This window comes from Hemicordylus capensis, chromosome 3, assembly GCF_027244095.1.
Source record: "Hemicordylus capensis ecotype Gifberg chromosome 3, rHemCap1.1.pri, whole genome shotgun sequence".
Taxonomy (NCBI): Eukaryota; Metazoa; Chordata; class Lepidosauria; order Squamata; family Cordylidae; genus Hemicordylus; species Hemicordylus capensis.
This window is the reverse complement of record NC_069659.1, coordinates 264198649-264215391: the sequence shown is the minus strand read 5'-3', so window position 1 is coordinate 264215391 and position 16743 is coordinate 264198649. Positions and strand designations below refer to the sequence as shown.

The 16743-nt window shown below is 44.2% G+C and overlaps 1 protein-coding gene across 11 annotated transcripts in view; it reads left to right on the top strand.

The window, feature by feature from the left end:
* Positions 1-16743, top strand: part of TACC2 (transforming acidic coiled-coil containing protein 2) — a 272500-nt gene that overhangs the window by 32509 nt on the left and 223248 nt on the right. For all 11 annotated transcript variants that reach the window (XM_053309046.1, XM_053309047.1, XM_053309040.1 and 8 more), the window contains exons 2-3: positions 450-529; positions 16396-16595. In XM_053309046.1, the coding sequence (XP_053165021.1) occupies positions 497-529; positions 16396-16595 (233 nt within the window). In that variant the 5' untranslated portion in view covers positions 450-496. The remainder of the gene's footprint in view (positions 1-449; positions 530-16395; positions 16596-16743) is intronic.

The following is a 16743-nucleotide window of genomic DNA, read 5'->3' as shown; positions in this document are numbered from 1 at the left end:
ATGTTGATGCTACTGTTTTTAAATCTATTAATGTTATTGGTTGTGTGTTAGAGTATTTTTTTGCTCTTTATTGTTAATGACTTTTCAAAAGTAAGGATAAACATTACAACAATAAATACACCTATTTTGAATCTCAGTTCCTGAGAAACCTTGGGTTGCTATGTCACTTGTGTTGTTAATCACCAGTACTCTCCAGCTTCTGTGGCCAGAACACTGGCAGCAAGAGCCATGAGGATAGTGGTTATGTATATGGGCAAAGTTGTGCCCTAAAGCTGTGGTCTGCTTAATCTAGCCCTGATATACAAAACTATATTTGCAGGGCATACTGCTAGCCTTGACATGATTTCCATTTGAGCAGCATAGAGCAGCACATGAGAGAGGTTTTTCTTTTGTAAATTCCTGTTCCACAGTGTTTACACAGATGGCTTATGATGATTCATTTCTTCCAGCTGCCTTTCTTCATGGTGACGGACAGTCCTGAAACATCCTCATCAAAATGGGCAATGAAAACAGTGGCCCAGAAAATCAGGTGAGTGTGATGCTAACTTGCAAGATAACTGTAGATATGGTTTTTGGTAACGTGCTATATTTCCAAAGCAATATGCAAGTTTAGGCACAGCCGCCAAAATTTCACCAATAAACAGGGGTCTGCCTGTGAGTGTGTAGGGGGCATGGCAAGCAACCTGGAGGTGTGGTAGATAGTTCTGACTGCAAATGCAAAGCAAGTAATAAAATGCACAGGAAGCACATTATTCCAGATTACCAAAGCAAGAGGGGCCAAACTCATACCCTCTAACATTTTGCATATGAAAACAGTGTAACAATTAATACCAAGGTTTACTGCCTAAGACCCACCTCCAAGCTACCACTCTTACACATTGCTGAAGACTAGATTCCACCCACTCATTGCTGTGCACTGTGTAGTGCCTTCTTGCTGTGCAACCCTTTGCCCTCAGATGCACTGGACACACGATGCATCCACCTGCAGATTCTAGAGGAAGTGGAATGCTGAAGAATGATCATCCTAGCAACTCCTGTGAAAAAAACTGAACAAGGCACCACCAGGAGGCAAATCCAGAGACAAAACAGATACAGTAATTTACCAGGGCAGATTACAGAAAATAAGGACTGTCCCTGGTAAATAGGGACAGTTGAAACCTATGGTCTAATATTGGGGAACCAGGAACTTGGTTGATGTCAGGGTTCTTAATGAGTTCAGGAAACCCTTAGTAGGCAGCAGGGAGTGGCCTTTGCAGAAGAAGGTTAATAGAGGAGTAATTTGGAACCAAGTCATCAAGTCTGCTATTGTGAGATATCTGATTTAAAATTAGAATTTACAAGTCAAGCTAAAGTGGAAAAACAAAGCTATCCAGTTTCCACCATTTTCAAGGAGAACATCAGGAACAGCTTTGAAGTTCTGAACCTTATTGATAGGGAACCAGAGGAACTGTGGAATGAAATAAAAGACGTTGTCAAGGACAAATGCAAAACGAGACTGACAAAACCAAGAAACAGAAGAAAGCAAAATGGATGTCAGAACAGACAGTGGAAATTGCCAAGAAGAGGAGAGAAGCCAAAGTCAAGAAAGATAAAGACTTCCTGAAGGAACTTAATAGGGAATTTCAGAAAGCTGTTAGAAGAGACAAGGAGCAGTACTACAATGACATCTGTAAAGACAATGAGGATGGAAATAGACATGGAAAAACAAGGAAAGTTTTCCAAAAGATCTCTGAACTTGGAAGGAGGTTCCAGCTTTGAATTGGTATGTTAAGGGATGCCAAAGGACAGATAGTAACTGACTCTGAGAAGATCAAACAGAGATGGAAGGAGTATACTGAAAATCTGTACAGCAGGGATGTCAACATCCAAGATACTCTAGAATATATTCCCTACTTGCAAGAATCTCTAGTACAGGAAGATGGCGTTAGATCAACACTCCGATTATTACCAAGTCAGAAGGCTACAGGAATTGATGGAATAGCTACAAAAATATGGCAAGCAACAGAAGAAGAATCAGTCAAGGCTCTAACCAAACTATGCCAGCAAATCTGGAGAATGATGCAGTGGCCAACGGATTGGAAGAGGTCAGTCTATATACCCATACCAAGGAAAAGAGACTTAGCAGGTGGCACAAACCATTGCATAATATCCTTAATTTCTCATGCTAGCAAAATAATGCTCAGGATCAATCAATGCAGATTAGAGCCCTATGTGGAAAGGGAAATGTAGGATGTTCAAGCTGGTTTCAGAAAAGGCAGAGGAACAAGAAACATCATTGCTGATGCACACTGGATAATTTAGAAAGCCAAAGAACACCAAAAAGAAGTCAATATGTGCATTATTGACTACAGAAAAGATTGACTACAGATTGTGTCAACCATGACAAATTGTGGAATATCCTTAGGAAGTGGGCATCCCAGAACAGCTAATTGTTCTAATGAGAAATCTGTACATAGGACAGGAAGCCACAGTCCAGACGGAACATGGTGAAACAGACTGGCTCCAGATCAGCAAAGGCTGTATACTTTTTCCATATTTATTCAATTTATATGCTGAACATATACTGAGAGAAGCTGGATTGGAAGAAGATGAGCATGGTTTTAAAGTTGGAGGAAGAAACATCAATAGCCTGTGCTACTACACTGATGACACCACTCTGATAGCTGAGAATGCAGACAATGTGCAAGCTCTAGTAATGAAAGTCAAGGAGCTCAGTGAAAAAATAGGACTAAATGTGAGAGCCAGCGTGGTGTAGTGGTTAGAGTGCTGGACTAGGACTGAGGAGACCTGAGTTCAAATCCCCATTCAGCCATGAAACTAGCTGGGTGACTCAGGGCCAGTCACTTCTCTCTCAGCCCAACCTGCTTCACAGGGTTGTTGTGAAAGAGAAACTCAAGTATGTGGTACACCGCTTTGGGCTCCTTGGAGGAAGAGCGGGATATAAATGTAAAAAAAAAATAATAAAAAATAATAAAGACAACTAAACTAATGATATCCGGTACAGCAACCAGCCTCAGAACTGATAATGAAGAAATTGAAGTGTTGGATAGCTTCTGCCTTTTAAGATCGACCATCAACAGTAAAGGATCCAGAAGTCAAGAAATACGCCACAGACTAGCACTTGGTAGAGTTGCAATGAAGGCCTATACCTACAAAGATTAGAATTGTTCGGACAATGTTTTTCCTGTGACACTCTATGGATGCAAAAGCTGGATTTTGAAGAAGCAAGACAGAAAAAATATTGACACTTCTGAACTTTGTTGCTGGAGAAGATTTTTGAGGATACCATGGACAGCCAGGAAAACAAACAAATGAATCATAGAACAAATCAATCCAGAATTTTCACTTGAGGCACAAATGACCAGGCTCAAACTATTATGCTTTGGACACATTATGTGAGAACGCAGCTCCCTTGAGAAGTCCATAATGTTGGGGAAAGTTGAAGGAAAGGAAAGAAGAGGATGACCAGCAGCAAGGTGGATGGACTTGATTATGACAGCAGTGAAGGTACCACTGAGAGTCCTAAAATGCCAAGCTGAAGACAGATCATCCTGAAAAGAATTTATCTATGTGGTCACTAAGAGTCAACATCAACTTGATGGCACTTAATCAATCAATCAATTGTGCAGAATTTTATAGTTCCAACACATGTGTACTCTCTTTGTTGATTGACAGAACTGGAGGATTCTAAACAGGGGAAAATCCAGCTATCCATTTTGATGTTTCATGCAGATGCACATGTATGTGTCCTAAGGCTTCATGCACGTGATGATGTCTGTATTGGTAGTGTACCACACTTACATAGGTGTGAGTACAAACACATTGCCATATAGAGAACTCTCTCTTGATGATAGGGAGGCATAGTCAGCTGGCTGCAGTACTCAAACCAATAACCCTATCAATCAGGCATTAGTTTTGTTTGTGTGTTTGCTCCTTGTACCACAGGACTATTGGAAGAAGAAACTGTCAGGACATTTTTACAACAGTCCAGATTCCTCATAGTCTTGGGAATCAGGTGGTACAAGGAGCCAATCTTGTGCCACTATTTTATATAAAAATTCCATATTAGATATACATCAGAATGGAAAAATTGAGACCAAATTATATGTTACATTAAGCCAGTTATTATGGCTCATGTGCTTGGTTTATTCTTTGTAAATAGCAGCTGTGTGGATCCCAATCCATATTAGGACTGTGGCATAGCAGGGAGGTGGGATCTTCAATTATTTGCTCCTGTCATGGTCTCAGTCTGGATCAGGCTCCCTCACAGCAGCTATCTGGCCCAAAAACAAAGCTTCCATCGGTGCCAGATTTGGCCCTTGAAGTGGAGAAAAGCCAACAGATTGATTGATTCATTCACTCATTCATTCAGTTTATATACCGCCCTTCCTAAAGTGGCTCAGGGTGGTTTAGAGTAAAATAAAAAACACATAATAAAACCATTAAAATAGAATACAAACATTTGATATGATTAATATTGAAACTAGATATTAAAAGCCAGACTAAAAAGATGAGTCTTTAAGGCTCTCCTGAAGATCTCCAAGGAAGATAAGCCTCTCATACCCGTGGGGAATGTGTTCCACAACCTAGAGGTGACAAATGAGAAGGCCTGGTCCCAGGTCATCACCAGATGAACCGGTGGCACCCAAAGATGGACCCCTCCTGATGATCTTAATGAGTGATGGGGAGGTTGTAGAGAAAGGCGCTCTCTCAAGTAACCCCGACCTAAGCCATTCAGGGCTTTAAAGGTAATGACCAGCACTTTATACCTTGCCTAGAAACATAAGGGCAGCCAGTGCAACTGTTTAAAAACAGGCATAATGTGGTCTCTCCATGATACCCCAGAGACCAATCTGGCTGCCACATTTTGAACTAACTGCAGTTTCCAAACTACGCACAAAGGCAGCCCTACATAGAGCACATTGCAGTAATCCAGCCTGGAGATTACTAGCTGGTGTACCATTGTTTTCAGGTCATTCTCCTCAAGGAACTGACGGAGTTGTTGAATCAATTGCAGTTGGTAAAAGGTGCTCTTGGCCACAGCCTCAACCTGAGGCACCAGGGTGAGACCCAGGTCTGAGAGCATTCCTAAGCTATGGACCTGTTCTTTCTTGGGGAGTGTAACTTCATCCAGATCAGGAAGTTCTATCCCGTCCTGCAGATTACAATTCCCAACAGTGAGCACCTCTGTCTTGCTTGGATTCAGCTTCAGTTTATTATCCCTCATCCAGCCATTACTGCCTGTAGGCAGGCATTTAAGATGCTAATGCCATTTTCTGATATTGATGACAAGGATAAATAAATGTGGGTGTCATCAGCATATTAATAACGCCCAGCACCAAATCCCCTGATAACTTTGCCCAGCGGTTTAATGTAAATGTGAAAATGCATTGGTGACCAACCCACTCCGTCCCAGATGAATTCACAGCCCTTCACTCCGAGCACTTAACTCTGGGTCAATTCTGCAGGGTGATACTCCCAGTATCTACCTGAGTTGGTCTCCCAAGCAGCAATGTACAGAGAATCCAAGCAACCCAAAGCAGAACCCTTTCAGCCATATCCCTTTCAGCATTATGGGTGACAAAGATAGCCACAGAGCCCCTACCACCTGGCAATTGAGCTGAGTAATTGCCACAGGTTACCAGATTTCCACAGCATGCCTGAAAACTCTGTGGCCATTCTAGAAACACTTGCTTCACAAACGAAGGTTTCTCTCTGCACTTTGCTCTTTTATGGTGTGAAGAAAATCCCTGTATATGCGTAGAGGCTGCATAGAGGCAGGCAGGCCAACCAAGGCAAGCTATCCTGATTAGGACGCTCACTTATAGGCAAGGCAGACAGATGCAGCAAGAAGTTTTGGTACCCCCTGCATCTGCTATAAATGTTACATCATCCATTCAACAAACAGATGTTTCTATGAGCAAGCCAACCCTTCCTGTTTGGACCCTTGGGGTCAAAGTAGACACACCTAGTTTAGCCCTTAGTATACTGCTTCAAACTGCAGTGGGAGTATTCCTTTCTCTGTACAAAATGGTACATAATTTAATGTTCCACTATAAAAACAATACCTCCATATTTAATACTAGATATTAGGAAGAAGAGCTTTAGGTTAGTCTTCTATCTGACATGCTAGTTTTGTATGAGGAGATGTTGTTGAGGAGATGCTAGTTTTGTGTGAGGAGATGTTGTTTAATCTTGTGAGGCCCCACTGATAAGTGATGGAAGGCAGGCAGGTTCTTGGCATGTATGTTGTGCTAGATTCATGGGTGGTGAGCAAAAGGCATGTAGGGCATGAAGAAAGTCAATGAGAGAATAGATTAACTTGAATTCTACAAACATATGGACCCTAGTAGTCTCTGAAGCTCTTCTCACGATCTGTGAGAAGAACTTCTGTCGGGTCTGTGGGGAGAGTGGGCTTAGCCCGCTATCCCTGCAGATGATCAAAGGGCAGCCCTGGGGCAGCTGGATCGGCCACCCACATGACTGCTGGCTCCATCACAGTGCTGGCAGAGGCTGCAGAGATTGGGGGCTGCACGGCCCCCTGAAGTCCCAGGATGCCCTATGCAAGTATGCGGGACATTCTAGAGAGACCCCCCAAGCTCGGGAGGCTGGCTGCAGCCTCCTGGTCAGGGGTCTACTCGTGTTGCTGCACGCCACAGTGACACACGAGCAAAGAAATGGGGTTAACGGAGCACTCGCTCCATTCACCTCATTTAAGGGGAGGGTATTCTAGGCAGGCTAGCTGCCTTGGGAGCATTGGGCTCACCTATGAGCCCAGTGGTTCCCACGATTGACAGAAAGTGGGCTAAGCTCTTAGCCCATTTTTCATCGATCATGGGAACAGTCTCTCTGAGTAGCTTCATTGTCAATAGCTCCCCAGAGAACCAGGATGCTGTTTTGGCTCCAGTGCATGGGAGAGGACTTGCAGGAGTGATCATGTTGATGGTCTGGGCCATTCCAGAGACTGACTAGGGACTTGACACAGTCATCATCTATCGACAATCTCCCAGAGTAATCAGGAATCCACTTGGATCCAAAAGCCATTGAGAGCAGACCATCCAAATAGGTTCCAAACCCTACAGAAGTTAGAAGCAAAAATAATCCTGAACCCTTCAAGGTAGTGATCAGTCCATGGCAAAGGGGTGATCCCACTTGCTCCACATCCAGATTGACATAACGTGCTTAACAGAAAATACAACATTTATAGTGTGTCTTGCATGATAAATGAATGGAAGAGCTATTGGGATAGGACCATGGTTGTTGTGGTATAGCCATGAATACCCAAGCACTTTAGAAGAAATTAGTTACAGATTTCTCAGCTGCAGAAATCTGATATAGGAGGGGTGTTTTTTTAAAAAGTTCTGGTATTGCTTTGGGATCTTGAAGTACCTGCTTGCATGCTTGTTCCTGTGCACCATAATTTATATGTAAATAAGAGAGCTATCACAAAAGCACTCTATTCTTTGCCATTCTAGTATACGTTTTGCAAAGTAAACTGATCCTGTAAGGGCTATCTCTCCAGGAAGGGGGACCATGAAACAGTATGAACTGGCCCAAGGTTATGGAAAGTGACAAGCTTTTTTGAAGATAAATGTTTATCCAACTGCATTAGTCCCAACTGCACCAAAGCATCAACTGTGCGCTCTTGAACAGGACAGGGTCAAGGCATCCTTTATGCCCGCTGAGGAGAAGCTTAAATTGCTGCTGCTTGTTCTGCACCTGTTTGGAGTTCATAGAAAAATATATTGCAACACACTGAAAGGTCATGACAAACACTAAAAAGAGCTACTGCCTCTGGGACGCAGCTGTCCCTGCCGTTCTGCAATATGGAGAATTGTATGTGTAAACTATGTTTTAAAGATAATAGTTTCGCTATTATTCTAGTGAGAAATACCTGGTTTAATGAAAATGGTTTTGTTCCCTTACCACCATACTGTGAACCCATAGTTAACTCAGTGCAAAATGTATTTCCTCTCTGCCAAAAGTTAGCGAATACAAGATAGATTATTTGAGTCGTATCCTGAAAATGAGTGACATTAAATTAAAATGCTGCTGTTTCCTTTGGACTTTGTAGTTAGTTAACATAAGAACAACCCTGCTGGATCAGGCCCAAGGCTTATCTAGTCCAGCATCTTGTTCCCCACAATGGCCCACTAGATCCCTCTGAGAAGCCCATAGAAAAGAGACCCTGTCTCCTGCTGTTGCTTCCCTGCAACTGGTATTTAGAGGCATCTGAGGCTAGCGGTGGCCTATTGCCAGAGGCGTAACTATAGGGGGGCAGGGGGGGCACATGCCCCGGGCGCCATCTTTTCTGGTCACGTGGGGGGGCGCTGCCATGATCAATTAAAAAAATTTTTTTTTAATTTTTTGTTAATACAAATGTTTCCTGCTCAGTGCAGCAGCGCTGCAGCAGTCAAGGGAGCGTGTCGGTGCCCCCTTCCCCACGAGCGGTCCCTTCCACGCCGCCTGTGCCCCCCCATTACTTTGCTAGCGCCTGGTGGCCAGTCAGTGGCCTGGCTTGGCGGCGGCAGCAGGCGCTTGTGAGGAAAAACCTAAGTATAATGTAGTATGTTGGGGGGGGGGGGCGCCATTTCAGTGCTTGCCCCGGGCGCCGTTTTCCCTAGTTACGCCTCTGCCTATTGCTAACAGTTATGGCTGTAGTTCTGTGCATGTGTGAAAGCAGGACCTGTTGAACACAGAGGCACTTCTGAGTAGACCTATTTTTTTTATCAGGTTCGTAATTTCTTATTATTCCGTAGAAAGGGCAAGCATAGAAGTCTTGTCCAGACATTACACTGTATGTGTATTCAGGTGTCTTTTTATATGTGCATGGTATTTGTGTGAATGACTGATGTGTTCATTTAAAAGTGGACCTGGGTGCCAGCCTCTCAAATGCATAGTACAGATAGGATGGGCACTCTACATGTGTTCAGCATAATGTGGGAAGAACTGCACAGCCAGTGTGGTGTAGTGGTCAGAGTGCTGGACTAGGACCGGGGAGACCTGAGCTCAAATCCCAATTCAGCCATGATACTTGCTGGGTGACTCTGGGCCAGTCACTTCTCTCTCAGCCTAACCTACTTCACAGGGTTGTTGTGACGAGAAACTTAAGTATGTCGTACTGGTATGTATGTAGTATGTAGTATGTAGTAATGTAGTACTCTGGGCTTCTTGGAGGAAGAGTGGAATATAAAATGTAAAATAATAATAAATAAATAAAATACAGCTCTTACATGTATACACTGTATACAGATTATATGTGTGTTTGAATAGGGCTAGACTAGTATCTTCTCCCAAAAATTGTAAACACAATGAAATTCAAACTCTGTATTACAGGAGCTCTGTCAGACCATTGGATTGAGTCTGCTTTGGCTGCTGCAAATGCTTACAATTATATCCTCTTTATTTGTATTTTCCAGAGTATTATGTGCACAATTACTGTTCATGTAAGCCTTCTAAATTACACACGTGCAGAATATTTGGCCAAAGAGCTGTGTGGCCTGCTCTCGCAGCCTTTAACAGCTAGCATGTGTTCGCCTTTCCTATTCAGCCAGTTGGGCCGTTGTTTCTGAAATCTGATTCCTGACGCCATGGGGATGACCTTTGGTCCACTTCCCAGCGTTCACCTGCAGTCAGAGAGGTCCCAGCTAAGCTCCTTATGGAGGAAGTGGCTGACTTGGAGGGAGGGTGCTGATGAGTCTAGCAGGCAAACGTTTAAGACTGGGCCAGACGGGTTTCTTTGTATGTGTGAGTGTGTCTGCTTGCACACACATCAGAAAAGTGCAGTGGGAGATGGGATGACAATAAAAGGTAAGAAGAACAGCTTTATTGTCTGACTTGCAAAGATTTATTCCAGCACTCTGTCTCCCTGTAAACACAGAGTTATTAGGAATGGAAACTTCGCATAACTCTTCAAAGCTGACTTTCAGCCAGACTCAAAACTATGGCATGTTGCAACAACTGCCATAAAAGGCTACGTGTTTAATAAGGGAAAGTACCACTGGAAGAAGAAGATGGGGTGTGCATGGGAGAAGAACTAGATTCACTTGCGTCAGTCAAGAATGTTTGCTAGTTTTCCCACCCACCCTCCAGGCGCTCTAAGTACAACTATGAGTTCAAACTTGAATATTTTTAGTGATGTTTAATTAAATGCTTGATTATAAACCAGGAAGCTTCGGACCACTGAGAATGCTGGCAACTTAATACTGCAGAAGTGTCTAACACCGTTGCTAGGCACTGAAACTAGGATGATAAGCTTAAACATTGCAGGAACAAAACCTAATGTAGAATGAATGTAACATCTGACTTTAATAGCATTTGCCACAGTTTACTGGTAGATATTATTATCTTGCTTCATCTCTTTTGCTCTGGGATTCCATTTCTATAATTGATTATTGATAAGCACAGGTCATTTCATTAGCTCTTGCTCAGACAGCAAATGAGTAAAACAATACCCAGATATTTGGATATTATAATTTATTATTGTTACTTGCATGCAAAGAATTGAACAACAAGCCCCTCATCGTAACACTAATGAGCGTGTATGCTAAAGAGATATACTGTGAGATTTGCTTCTCTCATTCATGCCATAAGATAATATAAATTTAGTATTACTGAACTGTAAATAAGATTTCTCAATAACCTAACTTAAGTGTTTAATTAATAAATATTTATTTGCTCTTTTGCCTTCTGGAGGTTTTAAGAAAACTAGTTTTGAAATCATATATTGATTATTGTCTATTAAAAAAAAAACTTACTGCCCGGCGTGATGAGGAAAATTACTCAAAGTAATTGAAATTAAAAGTAATTTCAAAGTAATTGAAATTAACATTTCCTAAATGTTTGGCATTGTCCTTTTTAATTTCAATGGGACTGATAGTAGTCTTGAAACTCAGATAATTTTCTTCATCATCTAGGCCACCAAGTTATTAACCAAGGTATTAACACTGCCAACATGTGAAAAGACTGATCGGGTTGAATGATAATTTGTAGATTTGTGGCACTGCATTAGCCAATATATGTGTCCGGGGGGTGGGGGTGTTGTCCTGTGTTTTTGTTTTTGTTGTTCCTGAGCACCTGCACACCAAAAAAGAAGCCACTTACAGATGTTTCAAAATATGTACTTAGTATACAGTATGTCAGACTAGTTTCAAATTTTTGGGAAAGTTGTCAAGCACTTTTAGGCAACATGCCAGTGTCTTGTGGACCATCTGACAATGTCTCCTACATGCTGACTAGACCAGGGAAGTCCACTGGCATGTTGCTGGACACTACACCTGTGGCTGGTTTTTTGTTTTTTGTTTTGGTTTTGTTTTACATTTTATATTGGTAGGAACATAGGAAGCCGCCTTCTACTGAGTCAGATTATTGGTCCAGCTAGCTCAGTATTGTTTGTCTACACCGACTGGCAGCAGTTTATCCAAAGTGACAGACAGGAGCCTCTCTCAGCTCTATCTTGGAGATGCCAGGGAGGCAACTTGGTACCTTCTGCATGCAAGCATACAGATGCTCTTCCCAGAGCTGCCCCATCCCCTAAGGGGAATATCTTACAGTGCTCACACGTAGAGTCTCCCATTCATATGCTAACCAGGGCAAACCCTGCTTAGCGAAGGGAAAATGCATGCTTGCTACCACAAGACCAGTAGATCCAAAGTGAATTCTAGCTGAGACAGGGGAGATGTCTTATGACAGGGAGGCATGGCTCAGTTGCCAGGGCAATAGAGACACTGCTTCTGCTCTCAGAAGTTTGATTTTTCCGGTGGGATGGTGGTGGTTTGGGGCAGGCCCCTGGTCATACCTGTAGCCAGCTGTTCATAAGGCAGATGGCACCAGTCAGGAAAAAGCAGTCCCAGAACTCTCCAGCAACCCATAGAGAGCAGTAAAGAACAGAAATTAAAGCCTGGAGAAAGAGGAAGATGACTCTGGATGATGTAACCCTTTCCTCTCTCATGACTGAGGCCACAATAAGAATGGGCCCTGAGGGAAATCGGCTATTCCTCATTTACCTTTAGACCTGAGTCTTTTCAACACTCTATGTTTAAAACATTGTACTCATGTTTTTGTACTTCTGCAATGTATAAAGAATGACAAAGTCCATGTACCACTAAAAAGTCCATATTTATTATTATTTTTATTAATATTATTTTCTACATTTTATGTCCCGTTCTTCCTCCAAGGAGCCTAGAGCGGTGTACTACATACTTAAGTTTCTCCTCACAACAACCCTGTGAAGTAGGTTAGGCTGAGAGAGAAGTAACTGGCCTAGAGTCACCCAGCAAGTCTCATGGCTGAATGGGGATTTGAACTCGGGTCTCCCTGGTTCTAGTCCAGCACTCTAACCACTACACCACGCTGGCTCTTTTTTATGGCACTTTTTTTAATGACCAGGGGACATATGACACTTATGTCCCCTGATCACTCAGATCTTGGTGTGTGTGTGTGTGTGTGTGTGAGAGAGAGAGAGAGGGGGGGGAGGTGCGGGGGAGACAATAATGTCAGAAATGGAAAGTTTGTTGCTGAAAGGCCTGTTTTTCCAAGTCCAGAAGTCCCTGAGCCATTACAAGTGGCTAATGCGGCAAAGAGGCATCTTTCAAAGTAGCAATTCTCTTTCTATTTAGTAGGAGAGCAACTGGCCTCATTCTACTCCAGCTCAGCCTCCCTCCAGTGGCTGTTGCTAGTGTCTACCATATGTTTCTTTTTAGACTGTGAACCCTTGGGGAACAGGGAACCATTTTCTTATTATTTTGTTTTGCTGTTGTTGAAAAGCAGTATAGAAATAATAGTAACTATCTTAACCTGCACAGAGCATCTGTGTGTTAGTACTTGATTGCTCCCCTCACCCCCTGCCACAGCCCCCCTCACCTCAGAGATCTCTCCACCTCTCTTGCTCCTGCTCCTCCTCCTCCATCCATCTGCTTCCAGCACCCTCACCCCTCTTGGTCATTCCTCCATCCCTTTACTCCATCCCCCTCACCCCTCTTGGTTGCGGCTGCAGCATTGCTGATACCTATTGGCCAAGCTGCAGCCCCCTATCCCCGGAGACCTCCCCACCTGAGCCCTGCTCCTGCTCCTCCTCACAGGAGGAGGAGGAGGAGCAGCAGCAGCAGCAGTTAACCGTGCCCTTCCTTACTGCCGCCACCGCCATGGCCACCCGTTCCCCTTAGGCTACTGACAGGCCTGGGCCCATCCCTGCCTCCCTCTGCCAATGGCCTCAGTAATCCCAAACAGCAGCAGTCGTTGACTGGGCCCTTCCTTGCTTCTGCTGCCATTGCCATGGCCGCTCGTTCCCTTCAGGCCGCTGACAGGCTTGGCCCATCCCTCTCCCTTCCTTCTTTTTCTCTTTTCCTCCTTTCTTTTTCTCTCTTTCTCCCCCCCCCCCAACTTGTGCTTCCCCTCTATCTTTCTTCCCCTCCCTTCTTTTTTCTTTCTTTCTTTCTCTCTCTCTCCCTTCCTGAATTAACAGATCTTGTTCATCTTGTTTCCTCATCTAATTAATACAACAGCAGCCTCCTTCTCCTGAAGGGGCTCTTCCCTCCCTCATGACCCCTTTCTTTGTGGACCCCTGCCCACTATCCTTTTAATTATATAGATTCCTTTCCTCTACAATCAAGAACATCTTCTGACCAGTAACGGTTGCATTCCAACTGACCTTAACCATCACAGGTTCCTTCTCCCTGTCTACATATGGAATCCCCACTTCCCACTCACCACAGTGCCACAGGCTCCTCCTCCCTATCTGCATATGGAATCCCCACTGCCCATCACCATGGTGCTTCTGCTCTCACAGGCTCCCCCTCCATTCTGCATTTGGAATCCCCACTGCCCAGTCAGGTACTTCTGCTCATGAACTCTTGTGAGAGCTGCCACGCACGGGATTAGCCACAGGTACGCCTTAGAGAATTAGATAGATAGATAGATAGATAGATAGATAGTAATAATAAGTGGAGCCCAAGCCCCTTGAGTGGTGAGGTAAGTGTGGGGTGGGGGTGGCAAGCAAGGAGTGAAAGAATCTTGCTTCGGATGTTGTCCCTGGGCTGCCTCCAGCCTTGCTACAGCACTGGCAGGGAGTGATGATTAGGTGTTGTTGAATGCATGCACCTGCATACAAATGTTTGTTTTCAGATATTGTGTGAAGTGGATTTGTCTCAAGAAAAAAAATCCTTAGATTCGATGTCTCCAAAGCCCATGCACAAGCATAGAAATCAGGGGTGACATTCGGGAGGGCAATGGGTCATTCTCCATCAGTATTTTAGATCACATGTCCTATTCCTCAAAAGAATCTATATTTCTGTTCATCTCATCGTTTCTATACATTGAGTGACTTTCTTTGGTTTAATAACAATTAAATGGATCAAGAAACTATGTTTGCGTGCCAAAGGCACAAATTCCTTTGCTTATAAGTGGGGGCGAGGATGTGTGGCGTTTGTTGAAAACATAGGTATGGTTATTTTGAATTTATTAAATAATTATAAAAAAGAACCAGAACCTAAGCTACAATGCAGTGTTTTCTCTGTTTTGCACTTTTGTTTTGAATATTTCAAACCATGAACCTTTGAATCTTACTGAAAATCTTGTCTGTCATCCCTAACATCCTTTCTCTCCACTCCCGCCACTAAAATATAAGATGGAAGACCCTGTTTTCTGCTTTCCAGCAGACCCAGAAATGTATCTCTATATATAATTCTCCTGGGTGTGCCCAGGAGAAATGCGTCCCGGCAGCCCAGCTGATTGGCTGGGCTGCAGGGGGCGCCTGATTGGCTGGCAGCACACCCAGGAGAACGGCGGTGGCGGCCATGGCCGGGGAGCCAGGCGGGCCCGGCCGCGGAGGCGAGGCGGCGGGCCTGGCCGGGCCCGGCCGCAGCAGCACTCTCTGGCCCGGTGGCGGCAGCACTCTCGGGCCTGGCCGCGGAGGTAAGGCGGCGGGCCCGGCCGCAGCGCAGGCGGTGGTGGGCCCGGCCGCAGCGCAGGCGGTGGTGGGCCCGGCCGCAGCGCAGGCGGTGGTGGGCCCGGCCGCAGCGCAGGCGGTGGTGGGCCCGGCGGCACTAGAGGCACAGATGCTCTGTGCCCGGGCCCACTAGTTGCAAGTATTCTTGGTTGTGGTATGTTCTTGTTCACTCCTGCTATTTTGTTGTCCCACACCATAGCCAGTGTTTCTCGTTTTTGGAGTCATGGACTGGTACATCCTTTGTGCGCAGTTTCCAGGACCTGCAGTTAGTATAGGGGTTGTCCCCCCCTCAACCCCTTGCACCCCCCAAAACAATTTCAAGCCTGGGGGGCATCGCTGCTGGGAGCTCTCCAGAGCGCATTCTAAACAGGCAGCCCTAGCTGCGGGGATAACACTCATTTAGCTTCCTTGAAATGAACATTATCCCAGCAGTGAGGGCTGCATGCCTAGAAATGAGCTCCGGAGAGCTCCCAGCAGCGGTGGTCCCCACCTGCTCGAAATTGTTTGGTGGGGCGATTAATTCCTCATGGACCAGCAGGGACTGGCACTCAACTCCTCACGGACCAGCACTGGTCCACGGACCGGTGGTTGAGAAACACTGGAGGCAATGGACTGATCTCAAAGAAGTGTTGTGTCTCTTTGGCTATGAGGTGAAAACAAGAAGTAAATCTCCATCTGGCTTGCACTGGTTTCTCCTGTAAATGCATGCATTGTTCAAATTATAGGAGGCTTAGAGCAGGCCTTGTGGTAGTCCCCATAGCTCCTGTTTAGAAACCTAGGGTGGGGGCATGTTTGGCAAACTGTGTGGGTTGTCAGGACTGAAGTTTGAGAATGTCATTAAGGGTCCTTTATCTCTCTCACATTATTCAGGCACTGTGGCTATGATCTTCTCTCTGGTAAGATGCTAAGCACTATAATTAGGTTAATTAAATCAGGAAAAGGAGAGAACAGCTATATGTGTATGGTATGTTCACACATATTTATGAATTGACTTAGCAATTTTTTCTTCCTATCCTTCACTTCGGGGTGTGTGTGTGTTTGTCACTTGTTTTTCTTGGGTTTTAAAATCCCATTCTGAATAAATTGAGCCTTGTAATAGTTCCTTTCCCTCTCTTGTAATAGTTAAATATTTGCACACTGCAGGGAGGCATTTACAAGGTTGGGGAAGAAAATCCATGGGGGAACTAAGGGCATCATAAGTAGCTTAGAAACAGTTGTCGCTTTCCCCTTATTGGGATTTGTTTTTCCTTATAATTATTGGTAGCTCAACTGTTCTCAAAGAGTCCATGCAAAATTAGGAAGCAGAAAATGCTTAGGTTGTGCGGTGGAGAGTTCAGTTAAGGTTGCACACATTTAATTCTATACTTCAGTCTCACTGCTTAAGAAAGTATTCTAAAAAATTTGGTTTGCCATTTAACTAAATATCCATCAACCTTTTTTCTTCCCTCCAGGATATTCCACCAGCTCCTTCAGTTCCAGATTCAGCCCCACTACCTGGCAATGAAAGAGAAGTAAAAAAGAAAAGGCAAAGGAAAAAGAGTACAGACAGACTTGGAAGGCAAGACAACTTGGACACCTTACCTTTAGATTCTGCTGCTTCACTCCCTCTGCCTGATAATGGCTCTTCCTTAACTGCAGGAGATACAGCAGGGTAAGCACTGACATTGCTTTACATTGCTAATGACAGAATGCATCCAATGAATAGGGTTATTGCCCAAGAGATTTATATGTAGTAACCCAGTTAACACTTTAGACTTGAAAGTAACTTCATACCTCACTAACTCCAGTGTAATAAAAGG